The 17,237-nt window shown below is 40.4% G+C and overlaps 1 protein-coding gene across 3 annotated transcripts in view; it reads right to left on the bottom strand.

Annotated features, from left to right (window-relative positions):
* The window catches only part of HIVEP2 (HIVEP zinc finger 2), a 135,336-nt gene that overhangs the window by 14,375 nt on the left and 103,724 nt on the right, over window positions 1–17,237 (bottom strand). For all 3 annotated transcript variants that reach the window (XM_035322929.1, XM_035322931.1, XM_035322930.1), the window contains 4 exons: window positions 13,604–13,648; window positions 6,686–12,311; window positions 5,752–5,906; window positions 538–713 (listed from right to left, as the gene is read on the bottom strand). In XM_035322929.1, the coding sequence (XP_035178820.1) occupies window positions 538–713; window positions 5,752–5,906; window positions 6,686–12,100 (5,746 nt within the window). In that variant the 5' untranslated portion in view covers window positions 12,101–12,311; window positions 13,604–13,648. The remainder of the gene's footprint in view (window positions 1–537; window positions 714–5,751; window positions 5,907–6,685; window positions 12,312–13,603; window positions 13,649–17,237) is intronic.

Here is a 17,237-nt window from a genome sequence, read left to right as displayed (position 1 = left end):
GAACACAGGCTATCAGATCTCTATTCATAATTAATGCCGCAGTGGATGGAGTGGCCCATCTGGGAGACATACATTATTTATAGACTTGAAACTGACCCACTGGAAAGCCTGTGAAGGCATGTTTTCCTCAGCAGCTGATGCTCTGCTTCTACATTATGTCATAATAAGTGTACTCTCCTGGTAGCATTTGGGTGTTGTAGCAATTAAAATTTGTACCACATAACAATTTTGGCAGAAAGTATTATTTGTAAGGGCAGTTCTTATGCTACTACAGTTTTTCTGCAGACAGATGAACCAGCCAAGAGCCAATAGGTCTTAATGAAACTATCCAAGGAGTCTCTGAGTCTCACAAAATTCCTGGGCAAATTCAACAGGAGAAAACAATCTCTCTCATGGAGTCCTGTACCCATAAATACAGCCATTTTATTTTGAAGAAAATTCCTTCCTTGACTGAAAAGGGTGCTTGGATTCCAGATGGCAAAATAGTTCAGGATTTGTTTGGGAAGTGGCAAAAGTTCAGCAAAAAGGGTCAAGTACCTTTAGTTTTGAAGGCAAAATTGCACAACTTGCATACATAAGGCCGGACATCAGTATGAGTGCGGATATGTTTTTTGAGCATGCTTGGCTTTTTGCAGCGAATTCCACATTCTTCACAAATGTACTTTCCTCGGCCACGACCTCTGACATAGACATAATCCTCATTTGATTTATACCTGTTGAAAGAGAATGAGCATTTAAATCATGCAGCCTCTAGGTAACATACATGCACAAACATTACCTCCGTGTATCTGATTTGATGTTGTACGTATCTCAACACGAAACTTCCACAGAATTCCACATTAACTGCTGAATTTTCAGGCTGGAACTCACAAAGTATTTCCCTTTCAGGGAATGTACCGGTCCCATTGTGTTTGTATATCTTAGTTATCTTTTAACAAAATGTGAGACCTAAGGGCTTTAGTATGGGTATAGTGAAAATACCTTGTAAAAAACAGATTATTCCAACAGACAAAGCACAACCTCAAATATGGATATGTGTGTTGGATTCATCTGTACTCTTGTATCACACAGGCGTCTACCACCACTGAAGACAGAGCCCTTTTGTGGCATGATTCATTTGACCTATTTTAGTATATTTATCCCTTGGGATCAGATAAATCACATCCTGTTTCTCTCCACTAAGCATAAAGGGAATGCAGATGACTAGCAAGTATGTACGTATTTACACTACAGATGTCTGAACACCACGAAGATGGAACCCTCCTTAAGGGACACCGTGTTGAGCTCACGCAGATACTTGCTGCTCTACAAACAAAATTGGAAACTTCCAACCTGCTTACTTAGCAGAACCCTGTTAAAGGAATTTTTCTTAGCACAGGCGTAAGCATTCCATGCTATTTTTGCTGATTACATTATCTGTAGCTAGATAATAAGTACGATATGCAAATCTATGTACATTTCCTTTACTATTATGATAAAATGGTAAGACTGAAATCTAAAAGGGCTGAAGAGATCTGCTCCAGCTGCTCTGAGGTTTGAAGTTGCTGGGCATTCCCTAGAGGGAGAACTTCATGCTCATTCACCTGAGTAAAATCCAGAAATTGCAAGAACTGAGAAATAATCATTTTTTCTACCCTTTTTCCTCTGTTGTCCTCTCCCTCAGCAGCACAAAGTCCTCTCAGTCACACTGTGGATGCAGAGACCACAAACTATCACTGGTACTGACAGTCAGCACTTTAAATAAATAAGGGTTTGTGTGAAAGGTTCTGTTAATGTGATGATAACTAAGAAGCAGGTGGTAATTGTGGGGTTACAGAGCTGAAACATTTTTCAAGTCTGCTTTTCTTAGATGAACACTTCTTCCATATGTTCAATAATGCCACTGACAATATAAATACTGAAACTAGTATCTTACAAATACATAAAACACTGTCCTGTTTTCACATCCATCTCATTATTTATGAAAAACATCAGCTTGTCTTGCAAATGTGGGTGCCTAAATTCAGCTTTTCTCATCCCCTTTCTAATAAAGTTGGCTGTCTACCTTTTCCTTCATTGTCCCTGGCACCACAGCCAAAACTGACATAGTTTTATGATGTTTAAGAACCATCTCTCCAGCAGCTTTGGTAGTACATTTCTGGGATTCTGCTTTTCTGTGTGTCCCAGTTCCCAGGTTCTCTTTCACATCTACTGCTTCATCAGCCACCTCCAAGCCTTCTTTCACAGACAGAAAAAATATTCATTATTGCTTGAAAGACTGCCATCTTCTCTTCATCTCTCCCTACAGTCTGATTTTGCTGAGATAGAGTCTACCAAACTATCCCTGCCTGATACTGCTAAGAAAAATGTTGTGTTATGACATCCTCTGCCTGACCTCATTCCACCACCTTCTGTCACCTCTCAGATCCCACTGGGCACAAAGTCAATTAGACAAGAGTCATCTCTTTGTCACTCATATGCACAGTTCTTTACCACAATTGACCTTGGCTCTCTAAGTATGCCCCACCAGCACAACAACTGCAAGAAAAATGACACACACAAATTTGACATTTAAATATGGTCTGGTCCAAACACTGAAGCACGAGAAGTCAGAGTCTATGGTGAATACCTTTCCTAGCCCCCAGGAATATTAGAGCTTACTACTAACTTGTGCTTCTCTCGACTCTTTCAATGATTTCCCCTTTCTCACTGCACAACTTTCATGTGACTATTGTACTCTGAGCTTGATGTGAATGGGGCTCTAGAGCTAAAAAGCATTCATAAACCTCAGAGTCATGCAATTTCTAACTGAAATGCTATTTTATTGGGGATTTTCAATTAGAGTCTCTTACTGATAGATATACAAGAACAAACATTAAAAAACTGTGCAATTTTGCTGTGAGCTGGTAAAGTCATTAAGCAAGATGTCAGATGAGCGGGAACATTCTCTATCCCTCCTTTCTTTCAGCTTCACACTGTGAGTATCTAACTGTACTGTAGCAACTACTGAACTTCAAGTTGCTGATTTTCACTGAGGAATATTGCTTCATATTGCACCAAGGTTTGGTAGTCACAGTTGGTGGAAAGAAGATTTTGTGATTCAAATAATTTAATTTCAATCAAGCCACCTGCCAGAGGTAATAGTATGGTTGTTAGCTTCCTCCTTCAAAACCCCCTCTTCTGTGATGCTTACAAACAGCTCTTGACTGACTTTGATGCAGCAAGTGATGTGGTGATGTGCTATGACACCTACTTTTCTGCTGAACTCCGTTCATTCTGTTACCTCACCTTCTCACAGATCCCCAGTCCCCAGCCCTATTTGTTTTTTTAAACCTACTTATACCTCATGTACAAGCGCTCCACTCCCCTGGCACAGAGCATCTGCATGACTACACTTCCCTGTGTAGTGGATAGACTTTCCCAGGAACTAAAAACTGTGATGGTTGCAGGTCTTTCTCAAATGTGAATTCTGAATTGCCTTCTCCACATTTACAGAACAAAAATTACCAAGAACTGTGAGTAAATCCACTCTTTAAGACAAACAAAAACTAGAGGATAATAGCCTGCTGAAACAAGATATCACTATGCATGCTTGTCTGTCTAGGAGGGGAGAACATGAAACAAACACGACAGACATCTGCTGCATAGTCCAGTGCACTGCTTGTGTGTGCTCAGGTGATGCAAAGCTGAGCTTGATGAAAGCAGAAGAGAACAGAGTAGAACAGAACAGCTCTACAGAAAAGAGCAAGCAAGCATGAAAACCCATCCCTGTTAAAAACCTAGCTTTCAGAAGTCACAAACAAAAACCTGAAGAGGAGGACAAACTCATTAGTCAGGACAGAAAATAATGAAAGTCATGGTTATAACATGTAAAGAATATTTGATCCATTAAAAAAACAACAGCAACCAAACTAGTAAAAAGAAAAAATCTACCCTTCCACAAACAATTCCTATAAAATGCACATTAAAATTATGATCTATAAAGAAAGGGTGGACTGATTAACACTGTATCACCTCATTCACTGAAGCTTTGCAGGTTATATGATCTTATTAGGGAAGTATATTGCACAGATTATTTTTCCCTCTCCCCTCCTCCAACTCCAGAAATTAATGCGCATATTATGGTTTCTCTCTTTTTGTTCCACTCTAATAAAGTAGAGTAAACATAGCCAAATATTACTAGGAGGTAAGTCTGGCTGATGTGAATTATATGCCTTTACACAAATAGTTACATAAACCTTATTGGTGTACAAGGAAACTTAAGATGGTGAAAGTGATGTACAAAGCTTCTTAAAAAAATGCTAGATGGTAGAGTGATCTGTTACAGCCCGTACTAATCTGAATCCTTCTAAAAGTTGCTTTTCTTAACAAACTTTTACTCTTCTGACCTCTCATCATGCACCTTACATCAGTGCAGACCATCTTCAACTGACTGATCCAAATTCAGAAATGATACGTAGTGGGAAGCAGGTAAATTTTATTCTTCAAAGTGGGCGTGAATCTAAGCAACAGCTCTTTAAATTTCTTATAAACTTACGCTCACCCCTGAATTTGGGTCACTCTCATGTAGCTGCCTTACTGACTGGGGGATTAAGTTCTCTGTAAAGCTACAGAGAACAGCCACGATCAGGCTGTCTGGGCCAGCATACCTGTAACAATCTCCAAAATAACATTTTCAGTCTTTCAAGCAAGATGTAGGCTATACCCTTTTATTGTTGCAGACTAGCAGGAAACACCAATGTTCATTTCATGGAGACTATCCAAGGGGATTCAAAACACATGATAGGAATGAAGGACACCTGAGATTTTAGAGTACCAAATGATGGAGGAATGAAAGGCGTGTACAAATTTATCACATCTCCATCCTGACCTATTTAGTTATCCCAATAACACATTGCTATGAGACCACTTGGGTGTGGTAAGACTAAAAAAACAGCTTGTTCAGCCACTTGACTATTCACTACTAACCTCTGTCAAATTAATTGCATCATCAGAATTCTTTAAAACAAATAAAACAGTTTCTTACATTTTATAGTATACTCCAAGAGAGGCAAACAACTGTCCATTTAAAAAAAATAAAAAAAAATTATAACAAGCTTCATAAGCCTCAAAACATTGCTAATGGGCTTTCAGGTCTCCTTTCACCCTCTCTTTGTTAGTTGTTTCTATTATCACATGAGTAATAGATGGCTGTAGTAAAATTAAGCATCATTTTATCAACCTTACTTGACAGAACTATGGATTAGGCTTAGATACTATAGATTTCATTGCTATCTTACATTTACATCTTATGCTTTATCTCAAAAATCCAAAATCTAATAATGTAGCATTACAAGAGTAAGAGTAAGCATACCTAGCTAACCCATTCAAGTAAGTGGAGGCACACAGAGTCTAAAAATTGAGGATGTCCTCACAGAAGCCATTAGATACAAAAATATATATATATATATAGAAAACGGCAAAATGTTAACTGTCCATCCATTTATTTTTGACCTAAAGAATGAAAGTGTCAATTTAGAGTGAGTGCTCTCACACAGATATGAAAACATATAATTGTCCTAATAGCACAGGTTGAGCCAAGAGTAACTAACTATACAGGTATCCTGTAGTTTGTTTTAAGACTGACATATACACAAAAGAAAAAGAAGCTCGGGAGCTACAATACATGGCAGAAATACAGGAGACTGTTTACATCCCAGTTCATTCATGTTCATTTTCAAATCTTTTTAATACGACAGGCTGAGCTTGAAATTTCCAGTTGCATTTTCTTACCCTCCTTCAAAGATTTTAATTCGTATCGGCTCAGTTTGTTTGGATGTAATGTCTTTATCTCCATGAATGTCTCCTTTTACTCTTTCTTTTATAATATTCCCCACTACTTTCTTTTCAAGCTTGCTGCCAAACAAGAAGAATGGCTCGTGTTTCATCTGTAGAACAAAGTCAAGGAATGGTGTTACTGCTGGAACACACAATAAAGGCACACTTCATTTCAAGTACTTTTAACATTCCAGGTCAAAGCCAAACTCTCATTTTGGTGCAACATGATGAATTAATTTGTCCCATTCAATTTGATGGAGAATAAGAGAGGGGGCAGCACGGACAAATTTTTATGAGAGTCTTGACAGAAAAGACAGCACCATATCTTTCCCCAGGGGAAAAAAAAAAAAAAAATCATGGAAAATAGAGATGGAAAAGCCTCAGAAGGTAATTTATTGCTATTACAGAATTTTCCCTGGCACCATTATCTAATGATTAGTTCATGAGGAAGAGTCAATATGTAAAAGACATTAAAATGACCTGAAAATCCTTATTCAATTTTAACTTAATCTTTACTTATGAACTTGCGCGGATGTTTGTGTCTACTGTTTGAATCAGGACATGGCAAAAAGGTAGGAAAAATAAAAGGAGATAATGTATCGGGTTCTGGCACATGTGAAGAGAAGGCTATAAAAGCCTCACTTTTCACAACTGATTCTCAAAATGGAGACAGAGGCAGCAGAAGTATCAGAGTTTGCAGAGGGGTAAATCGAGGCTCATAAGTTGTCATGGGAAGATGTTAAAGCCGGATTTCTCAATGGGGATATATATATATATTATTATTTTTTTGCAGGGGGGGGTGAGAGGGGGAATTTTACATTTCATAGTTTACTAGTATTTTCTCAAATAAAGATATATTATTTTAATTTTATTAAAACCTCTTATTTACCTGCGCAAATTGCTTCCATGCACTTGATGATGTCAGTTTACCAGCTCCAGGTCTATGCATAGCAGCCAGAGTGTAGATTTCCGTGGTGTTTTTTTGCTTGGACCTTAGAAGTGCTAAAGTGGTCTTTGTACTTAGCCCAGATGGGTTTGGGTTACATGAACTTATACACCATGAAGCGTAAACAGAAGATTTGAGGGTTGGTTGCTGAATGTAATTGGGTTTTGTATAGTTTAAGAAACACCAGCTCACAGTTGTAGTAGTGCGAAGACTTGGGAACTGAAGGATCTGCTGAAAATCTGCTACGTCTGTCAGGAGAATGGTAGAACCTGTGACTTTCCCACTGTTATTGGATGCCATCTGGACTAGCATCCCAAGAGGCATTTTTTGATGTTTCAGTTGGTCTTCTGGCTGAATTTCTCCTGGTGGCAACGAAGACCTCTGTGGACTCATGCTCATATCTGAGGCTGTTTCATCCACATCCAGTTCTTCTGGTGAGTCTCTTCCTTCTGAAGGGCCACTGGACTTTTGCCCTGGTGATGTGGAATCAAAACTTGAAAGTTTCTCCCTGCTTAGTGGGAAAGCATCAGCTGTCGGCATGCTGACAGGTGGGTAATCTTGAGATGATGAGGATGACAGCGGTGAAGAGGATGACATGGATGGCAGACTTTCTTTTGGCTCAGTAGTACAGCTCTGCCTTACCAGTTGAGGCTTCTGCATTCTTGGAAAATCTTTCTTTATATCTGAGTTAGTTAACTCAACGGCACTTAGCTCCTCAACTATCTGACCATACATTTTTTCTTCTTTGACTCGTTTCTGTTGCTTGGTCTCCATGAAGAGCTCCAAGCTACTGGCAGGTGAAAGCATTCGTTTGCCTCCTCCCAAGGTAGAAGCCATGTCAGAACTGGAAGTCAAACAGAGGGGAATTGAGGGCTCCAGTCCAAGTGATAGTGTCTGCGGCACTTTCCACAAAGGATATTTTTCTAGCCCTCCATGCTGACCTAACATCTGAGCTATGTTAAATCCAATTCCATGCATTGTTGCATTAGTTGCCAATGTTCTTTGAGAAACAGTCTCATCAACTTTACAAATGACAATTGCTGGACTGTTGCTCTGTCCAAGGATCTGGGAAATGCTTGTGTACATGACACTACCATATGATGGCACATGGGTTTGAATCCTGACGGGAACAACTGTTCCTGGCAAAGACTGTACAGATCCGTCTGATGGGGAGTCAAACTCTGTCTGAAGATGCTGCTCAGAGGAGGTATCTGTCGGTTTAACGCTATGGTCTGACTGGTACTTAGCAAGAGTAGTTTTTGAATACTGCCCAGATATTCCTGAGTAATGCTGGTATGCTTGCTCTTTAGCATGTACATAATCAGCTGGTTTCTTTCCAATAAACTCTGAATTATGTTCCAGGTGGTAACTTGGAGGAACGTCTGTTTGGAAAGGTGGCTTGACATAAGATTTCTGCAGCTGTTGTACAAAATGATGCTGGAAGTGTAGAGGTTCTGTGCATGACTGCCACAGGACTGGCTGCTGAGATGGTGGTAAGTGAACCATGCAGACAGTTGGATATGGGAACTGAAATAAGGCGTTATGAATAGGGGGAAATGGGACCTTATCCTGATGTGCAAATAGCTGCTGCTGCTCTGATGGATGTTTGTTGGAAATATAAGGTGCTTGTTGGATCAAAGGAGTCCTTAACATTTCTGGACTATCTGCAAGAAGAGCCTGTTGCTGGGCAAGGTGGGCTGAGCTATTACCAAGCTGAGCACAGGAACCAACAGCCTGTTTTCCAGAGTCATCTACCTGAATGGGCTGAAGTACAGAGGAAGGGGAGTGATGCCAGGCAAGCTGGGAGGAGCGGAGACCAGCCTGTGCTTGTTCCATCTGTTCCTGCTTTATACTTTGTTCTGTGCCCTGATCAGTCTGGGAAATCTCTGGAAAACCACTAAAGGAAGCCTGGCGAACCAAGAAGCATTTCTTCCTTTCTCGTGATGGAGATAGTGCAGTAGTAGGTGTCCCAGCTGAAGAGGCATGAGACAGGTTCCCATAATCAAAGGATTTACTTCGGATCTCTGGGATTTCAGCAGCGTGAGGACAGGGCATCTGTTCAGATGAGCAGCGTCTCATTTCCCTCTGATGGTGATGCCCAGGGACGGAAAGTGAGTAAGCACCAGCTGGAACTGTTAAAAACTCAGACTGTTTTCCAAACTCATCTTGTTTGGGAGGTGTGATGAACTTCATTGTTTCTTCTCTTTCAAAGGACATTGAAAAACTCGAACTGTGGGACAAATTACTTTCTTGGCTAGGGCTGCGAGAGAGGCTTGTACCTGTGGACTCAAAGCTCGACTCTCCAGAGGAGTGCTCCATGTCAGCCAGTCGTAAGCGCTTCTTTTTGGGTGGTAGCTTTTCAGCTGGAAGTTGAGAAAGGGTTTCACTTCTCTGGGGCCACTGGAATTCTTCAGTGGGTCTCTCCTGCTCTTTGTTCTGCACTTCTTTTTCTTTTTCAGGCTTATCTGGCTCCTCTGTGACACGAATTTCAGGTACCTGTATGTTGTGCTGGCGAACCAATCTGGGCTGCATATGATATGGCTGAGGTTGCTGGGATGGAGATGGCTTACTGGTGTCAGGATTTTCTGTTTGTGGAGCTCGGTCTGGGCTCATTGGGGACTCAGAAATCTCACTCTCACATGTTTCAGATGGTGAATAGATCTTATCCTGCTGGCATACAACATGTTCAGTAGATTCAGACCTTTCAAATGAGTTTGGCCTGCTCAATGAATTTGTGTGCTGAATGACAGAGATGACATTTCCAGGGGGCTTTCTAGTTAGGGATTCTGCAGTCTTTTCTTGCTCTGCAATTAAGGATGAGTCTTCCAGAGAAGCTGCAGGACTTCCAGACTGCAAGTAAGGCCTGCACATTTCAAAACGCTCTGCATGGCAATGAGCAGAATTGTCCAGACCTTGAAGGGAAAATCCACTCCTTGGCACGTCCTGAATTTGGGATTTGGGATCAAAGTCCAAAGGCTGAATTCCTCCAGCGGTGCCAGTTGTACTGCTGCAAAGCATGGGACTGTCCTCCTCATCTCCAACACTCTCCTCTTTCCTGCGCTTTCTGTTTTCAAAAGTTGTTCCAAGCATGGATGGCACTGCCTGAGACTGTCCAAGTGGATCAATGAAGTACTCTCCTCCCTTGTTTGTTCCACCTAAGGATGGCGAGTCCCTGTAGTTTTGCTTCTGAGTTTCATATTCTTCCCATTTTCTGTAGTGCTTTCCACTGGCATCATAGTCATAAAAGGTCTTGTCTCCTGCTTTCTTCTCTTTTGAGGATGGTCCTTTGTCACCTGCTGGTTGTCTGTTGGAAGCAATAATTATATTTTTCCCTGGTCTTCCATGATAGTCTGAATCTGAGTGCCCTTCCTGCACAGAGGGCAGTTCAAAGGCAGCCTGTCTTCTCAACATCCTTTGGTGGGATATTCCCACTGTGCCAGGGTAAAATACATCATCTGAGCCAGTCATCTTCTCATCAAATGAATGGCTTCCTCTCAGAGATGGGGGAATACTTAGGCTGTTTGCAGAAGAGGTTGGCATGGAGTTACTTCTAATAAGAGGAGAAGAATCTATTGGGGGCTCTAGAAGGACAGGCATCTCACTCTGCTGACTGGCTTGATACAAGTTAGATTCACTTTTGATGGATGAAGCGCTCTGGGATTGTCTGGATTCTGTATTGCTGCCTGGATAAACTTGTGTAGATTTAATAGTGCTCAAATTACTGGAGTCAATGAGTTCTTCTTTACCTGGAGTAAGCTGAGAAATATGTTCCTCAAGCATCTTTATATCCAATCTGTTATTTAAGAGAGGTAATGGCTCTGCTTTACCCTTTCTACCCATTAAACTGTGTTCCTGATTTGTTGTGGCTACTGTTAGTGCTGTCCTTTGATTAATCCTATAAAACTTCCCAAAGATGATCTCTTCATAAGACTTTGCATTAGTATTTGGTGGGCTTATTTGCTGCTCAGCACTTTCTGAGCGGGAAAAGTAACCAGAGTCAGTGCTTCCTTTACTGTGTGGGCTCAGGAGGTTTAATGACTGCTCAGAATCTTGCCCTTTTTTCTCTGAGAGTCTTAGTGCAAGTCGCTGTTTAACTGTGTGAGAGTCATCAGACTTAGTACTTAAGGATGGGTTTTGCAACATATCAGAGCCAATATAGGGTGAACTCTCACTGGGTAACTGAATTCCACTTTTAGGGATAATCAAAATGGGCACTTTCATTGGCCCCACCAAGGACTCTTCCATGGAGGAGTGAAAATTGCCTCTGCTAGCAATGTCCAGGGGGAGCTGCGGAACAGGGCTCATTTTGTCAGACCCTTCCACAAGCAGTGAGCTCTCCTCGTCAGTGTCTGTGCTCTGCTCACCATCTGAATGTATTTCGGCTTCCACATCAATGTAACTGGCATCTAGGTCCAATTTGGAGACTGCTGACTCTGTGAAAGGTACCAGTCCTGCTTTAATTGCATGGGCATGTGACTTCCTGTGCTTGTAGAGATTACTCTTCGTCTTGAAGGAGAAACCACAAGGAACACAAGGGTACGGTCGCTCCCCAGTATGAGACCTAATATGCTTTTTAAGTACACTAGGTTTGGCACAAGCCCGATTACAGTAAGGACAAATGTATTTGCCAGGCTTTTTGGGTTTGTGCTCCTTTTTGTGAGCATCTTCTGATTGATCTAAAGATTTCTGTGAATATTGGCTGTATGCAGGGTTCAAACTTGAAATCTTCTTCCTGGAGAAACCTCCACTATGGCTATGCATATGAAAAGGAAATAAGTCCTCTGAGGCAACTGATTGCAAGTGGCTAGGAAACTGCCAAGGAGGGCCTTCCAAGCTCTGATGTGGCTTTATGTTGTGCAAGAAGCCTTGTGGCAATGAATGCTGTGGGAAAGAAAGTGAATGTTGACATGAGTAAGGAGTTGGACGATGCTGTGGATATTGCTTCTCTGTGACTTGCTGTGCAGCCTCATTCGATGATACCAGTTTCCCAGAACCAAAAAGTTGTGCTGATGCTGTGTTTCCAATTTGCTCGTGATCTATTTGTGGTTGCCTCTGTACTTCTTGATTGCCAAAAGTGCTCATCTTAATAACAGCTGAATGTTCTTGCCTCCATCTACTTGGTACTTTAGCAGTTTCTCCAGACCTTGAGGTAGCTTTTTGCCCTATAGCTGTGTCCCCAGAGTCCATTTTGTTACACAAGGTCTTAAGTGCTAGTTCAGTTGAAAGCTGTGCAGACTCATGGAGTGTGTCCAAAGCTGTGCTTTTTAAAGTTTTGTTGCTCCCATTTTTCCAGGGCTGTTGCAAGTTCACAGACTTTTCTTTCTCTTTGGAACTTTCCACGCAGTAGTCTATAGGCATTAGATTTGTGTCTGTACACTAATGTGATTATTATACAGTCCTGTTCATGGCATGAACTTTCCTAAACAGTTTATTATACATTTGCAAATACTTGTTATAGCATTTGGACATTTTCCATTGTTATTAAACACTGAAATGCAGAATGACGCAGAGATATTTGTGATCTACTAGAGCAAGGTTCTCTTCATCTCCTCCATGGTGACACAGGCATCTGTAAGGAAAAGGCAAAAAAAAAAAGGAAACCCAAGCACCAATTAATATAGCTGGGCAAAACAACATCACTACAGTTGGTTGTATTTTTATTCAGCCTTTCATTAAAAATACTAAGAGACTTAAGTAAAGGTAACTGCATTTCACAAATCCCATTTTGTGACAAGAGACAGTATAGAATGGTTCCAGAGATTTCACAAAAGTGTAATCACTACTCAATAAAAGCCCTAAGAATAGAAAACAGTGATCTACACTTTCCAACCTGAACAGTAAGTTCTGAAGGCTTTCTCAGGACAGTTTAAAGAGGTTTGATTCTCAGAAAGTCTGACATCTACTTTAAAAGACCTTTCAGCAAATCACTGCTATATACACTGCTAAATACAGTCCTAACCCCATCGGCAGGAACTACCTTATCCAGTATTACTCACCCGCAGTTCAGACATGCACTTTAGTCACCTGGCTTTCCTCTTAAGTCAGAGGACAGTGATGAGTACCTCCAGAGGAGAAATCTTTCCATATCATAGTGTGTGCTTCAGACGTATGTGATGTCTATGCATACATCCCTACACTCTGGAGATGGCTGTTTCTCACTGTTGGCTAGGCAGAAATCCTAGATGACTACCTTGGATAATATACCAAGCTTTAAGATGGCTAAAGTGAAGTACTCCTTACCTTATGTCATCTATTTTTTTTTCAAGGAAGTCTTGATCACCTTTTTACACTACTTTTATACAGTCAAAAAAGACATCAACTAAGCATTCTGAACACAACAGTATTAGTACCTTTCCACATCTCCATCTTCCAAACACCATATTAAATTTTAGTGAGAATGTCTTGCTAGAGGTAAAACACATATTAGAGGAATGAGCTCTGACTGTTTTATGTGACTTAAGCATTTTAGATTTCAATGTTGAAACATTTCTATCCAGCTAATACATGCAGTTTTTATGCTTAAATGCAACAGAATTCCAAAGTTCTATTACAAAGAAGAAAACTTGGAGGTATGACATTCACAGGCAAGTACAGCATTTGAATTAGAAGAACAATGTAGGCTTCCTGCTTCTGTATTATTCAAACAGAGGATATTTTCTGGATGAAACAGTGAGAATTATAAAGTCACTATTTTACAGTAGAGAGAAAGAAAGGTTATATAAATAAAGCAGTATTAAAGATACTTGAATATTTTTAATTCCTACAGTACAAAAACTGAATTGGGCTTGAAGAAACATTAGAGAAGTACAAGAAAACAAGAAGGGAATGTGAATATATGCCTTTTTTGTATAAAACAATTACCTGCATCTTCTAGACATCTAATAGGCATGACTGTCTTCAGATTTTCTGTAGAAAAAAAAAAATACAGTCGTAAGAAATTATTAAGTATAGATGCTGAAGAATTTTTTTTTATTATTTACAGTAGAGGCCTGAAAATTTCATTTATTCACCCATTGGAAAAATGTCACGTCGCATCTCAGAGATCTGAGCAAGCATATTTTGAAGAGCATGAGTGTGAAGTTTTTTAAAGGTCTTTTAAGGATAACTGCAAATCTAAACTAGTACTGTCTCACCTTCCTGAATTAGTACAAAGAGAGCTGCCCAGTGTTGCTCTTCATTCCTACACCTTTGCTAAACCTGGATTATTCCTGAATCCCATTGGCAAATCCCCTTTCAATACCTCACTCCAGCTAATACTTTTAGGCCTTCTATGCTTCTCATTAAATGTTTCAGGGACCAGAATGAAATCCTGGCCAGGATGTGACCATTAAGGTACAAAAAAAAAAGTAGTGAAAACAAGTAAGCTTCCAGACCAGTAACACTAGTGGGATAGTACTCAAGAATATGTGTCTGCCTCCTCAATAGAGAAACCTACAGACCAAATACATATCTAAAAGATGTACCTGCCGTATTATGTACCTGCCATAATTTGCTACTGCAAGCTACTCTTTGCATTACAGAAAAGACCAGCACAAGGAATGCACCTGAAAAAGGAAAACTGAGCAGTATCTCTGTAGCAGGAAGATCAGTTCTCCCTTGCAGTAAAAGGAGGATTCTCCCTTGGAGTTTTTGACAAATTCAATGTTTAAAATGTATTTTGTTTTGTTTTGTTAAAAAGGGGGTTTGTTCAACATTCAACATTTCTTTAGAAGACAAAAATCCAGGAGGACAAAACCCAGAGCTCTTCCATTTGTTTTTATACAAAATCCTTAGAAATACCTTAAGTATCAGCTGCAGAGGATGGGATATGGCTTAATATAATCTCTAATTAGAAACTGTCAGAAAAACTGCTAGTACACTTATGTTTTCTCCACTGAATAAAACCAACAGATGATGAAATAGTAAAGTATATAAAAGAAAAAATGTATCTAAAATTCAAAAAATGATAGCTCTTGTAATCACTTACAATAAGTGCTAAAAATACACATACTTAATAACACTTTCAAAGAAAGAATGGACATTAGTAAAGCCTGATGATTTGATGTTAATAGAATTACTACTCTGCCACCAGTTATCAATTATTTATTTTACAGCAAAAATCAAGCTAAAAATGTAACTAGAGGATTCCCATATAGTACAAAATAATAGCAATCTATTAGACAGAAACCATAATATTTTAGGTCATGAAGTCATTCAGCTTTGATGTGTTAATGGATTTTTAAATTGGTATCTTGTCTGATCCTCCAACAGGAAAAAGACAAAATGTAATCCAAGTAAAACTTTGTAAATTTTCCTAATTTGCTTCTTCATATTAAAAGTATCACTACAAATGTAAAAAATATATTTACAATATATGAGAGTTGGTTACGGTGGAGCAGATCTGCAGTTCCTTATTAGCAAATGGCAGGCAAAGGGCTAACCATTTTTGGCAACTGAGCTAAGCCGAGTCTCATGTCAGCAATGGTGCTAACATACAAGCACAGTAGTAAAGGGAAATACAGCACCTGAGGAGCAGAAACAGGGACTAGAGGCAATGTTCCTAAGTGAAAGAGCATAAAGTTATTAGCCATCTTCAAAGAAAAATACTTTTTTCCATATTAGGCAATTTTGCAAATGGTGAAGCAGAAATTTCTAGAGGATGGAAGCATCCTTTCTGTTCCATATTCCCTCTGCCAATAACATCTTCAGGGAATAAATCTGCCAGTCACAGAAATGTGACAGCAGTGGCTTTATTTGAGCAAAAGACGATGCTAATATACTTCCATCAAGTTCCAGTTCTGGACTGAGACATCTGCTACAGAGTTCAAGTCATCCTGTGGTCCTGCTATTTTCAGAACGCTCTATATAATTTTTCAACCTACACTATGAAACAGGTATAGACTAATTACAGGGATTATTGACGGCTTAAGTTTGGTCAACATCACTCTCCTGGGGAAAATAAATCTCCTTCCAGAATCAACATAGCCATTTCTGGTCTGGTTTCAACTCCCATCCATCCTGTGTCAAAGATTGTTTTAATATCCTTTTTTTTTTTTTCTTTTTTTTTCTTTTTTTTTCTTTTCCCTAAAGCTAAGTTTTACTGGCCTAAATGGAGAAATCCAACTTACCAAAAAGGTAGTTTGCATTCTGTCTGTTCTTTCCACTCAAGCTTTTATCTAATCTTCCTGCAACCATGGACTAGCTTAAGCCAACAAGAGACTTCCATATTTCAACAGATTTATGTTTCTCCTTTAGAAAACACTGTAAATATACTTGTCAGTATTGCTCTTCATCAAAAATATACTCCTCAATAGACAGAAACCCCCGATATTTCAAATACTTGTTTCAAAGCAGGGAACTACGGATGATAAAAATGTGTATTCCCTTTAATACCTCTGGCACCGTTTGGCTTCTCTGGAGCGGCCTGGAGGAGCCCACCTAGGCGGATCAGGCAGCGCATGCGGGCTGGGCTGAGCACCTCGCTCGCCACCAGCTGCGGAGGCCTCCCTGGAAGCGGCCAGGCCAGGTTCCCGTAGGAATGCGGCCTGGCAGCCGGATCCCCCTGCCCCGCCATGCCAACTGCGCTATCTGCCTGCTTCAAACCAGGGCACTTCACTTCTCTGCAGGCTTTGAACGTGAGAAGATTACTGGGAGACTGGGAACTGTATTTATGTCAGATGCACCTACTAAATCAAGGCTTTTAAAACTTTCTAGAAAAGGAGCATTATTCTGTCACTCCCATTCCTGCGGTGCCTCTGCGAGCTGTGTGCAAGAGACATAGATCTGGTTGGCTACAGAGCTCCAAGATTCTTCCTTCCTTTATTTTCTTTATTTTATTTTTGAGACCATTAAAATGGTTACACTCAACAGCTTTAAAATAAAATTTGGCAAAATACAACTTTTACTACTTCTCAATTTGTAGCTCGTATTACAGCTCTTGCAAGTGAACAAATTGGAAGCTTATGTCTTCCCGGCTAAATCCTGAGTGCACCATACAGAATAAATATTGACTCTAGAGTAAGGACTAAGGGTCAGATCCAGCCGTGCTTTAAATCTTTTCTGTCCAGCACTGCCAGCACAACACCGGCCTAAAACCACCGTAACTGGCCCCTAAGGGATTCTTATTCTATAGAGCAATCGTTAGTACAGACAAGCTGCAGTGGCTCCTATAAAATCCCAATGCTCACTCACAGACCTCTGCCAAGACCCTTATTAGCCAAGTCTAGTTTATGTCTGGGACAAGCCCAGCAGCCAGCCAGCCTTGCAGGGAAGGGAGGCCACCTCTGAGCGCTTCCCCACCTGCAGCTGAGAATAAAACTCACTTGGCCTTTCAGGAAGAGGGGGAGCACACCTTTGACTTGCCATCCTACCCCATTTCCCTCTGTCCCACTAATGATATTCCCCAAAGAGCTGTTCGGTGTTGACATCCCAGAGAGGAGAGGAGAGGAGAGGAGAGGAGAGGAGAGGAGAGGACAGGACAGGACAGGACAGGACAGGACAGGACAGGACAGGACAG

This window comes from Oxyura jamaicensis, chromosome 3 (assembly GCF_011077185.1).
Source record: "Oxyura jamaicensis isolate SHBP4307 breed ruddy duck chromosome 3, BPBGC_Ojam_1.0, whole genome shotgun sequence".
In the NCBI taxonomy this organism is placed as follows: Eukaryota; Metazoa; Chordata; class Aves; order Anseriformes; family Anatidae; genus Oxyura; species Oxyura jamaicensis.
This window is presented reverse-complemented; position numbering and strand designations above follow the sequence as displayed.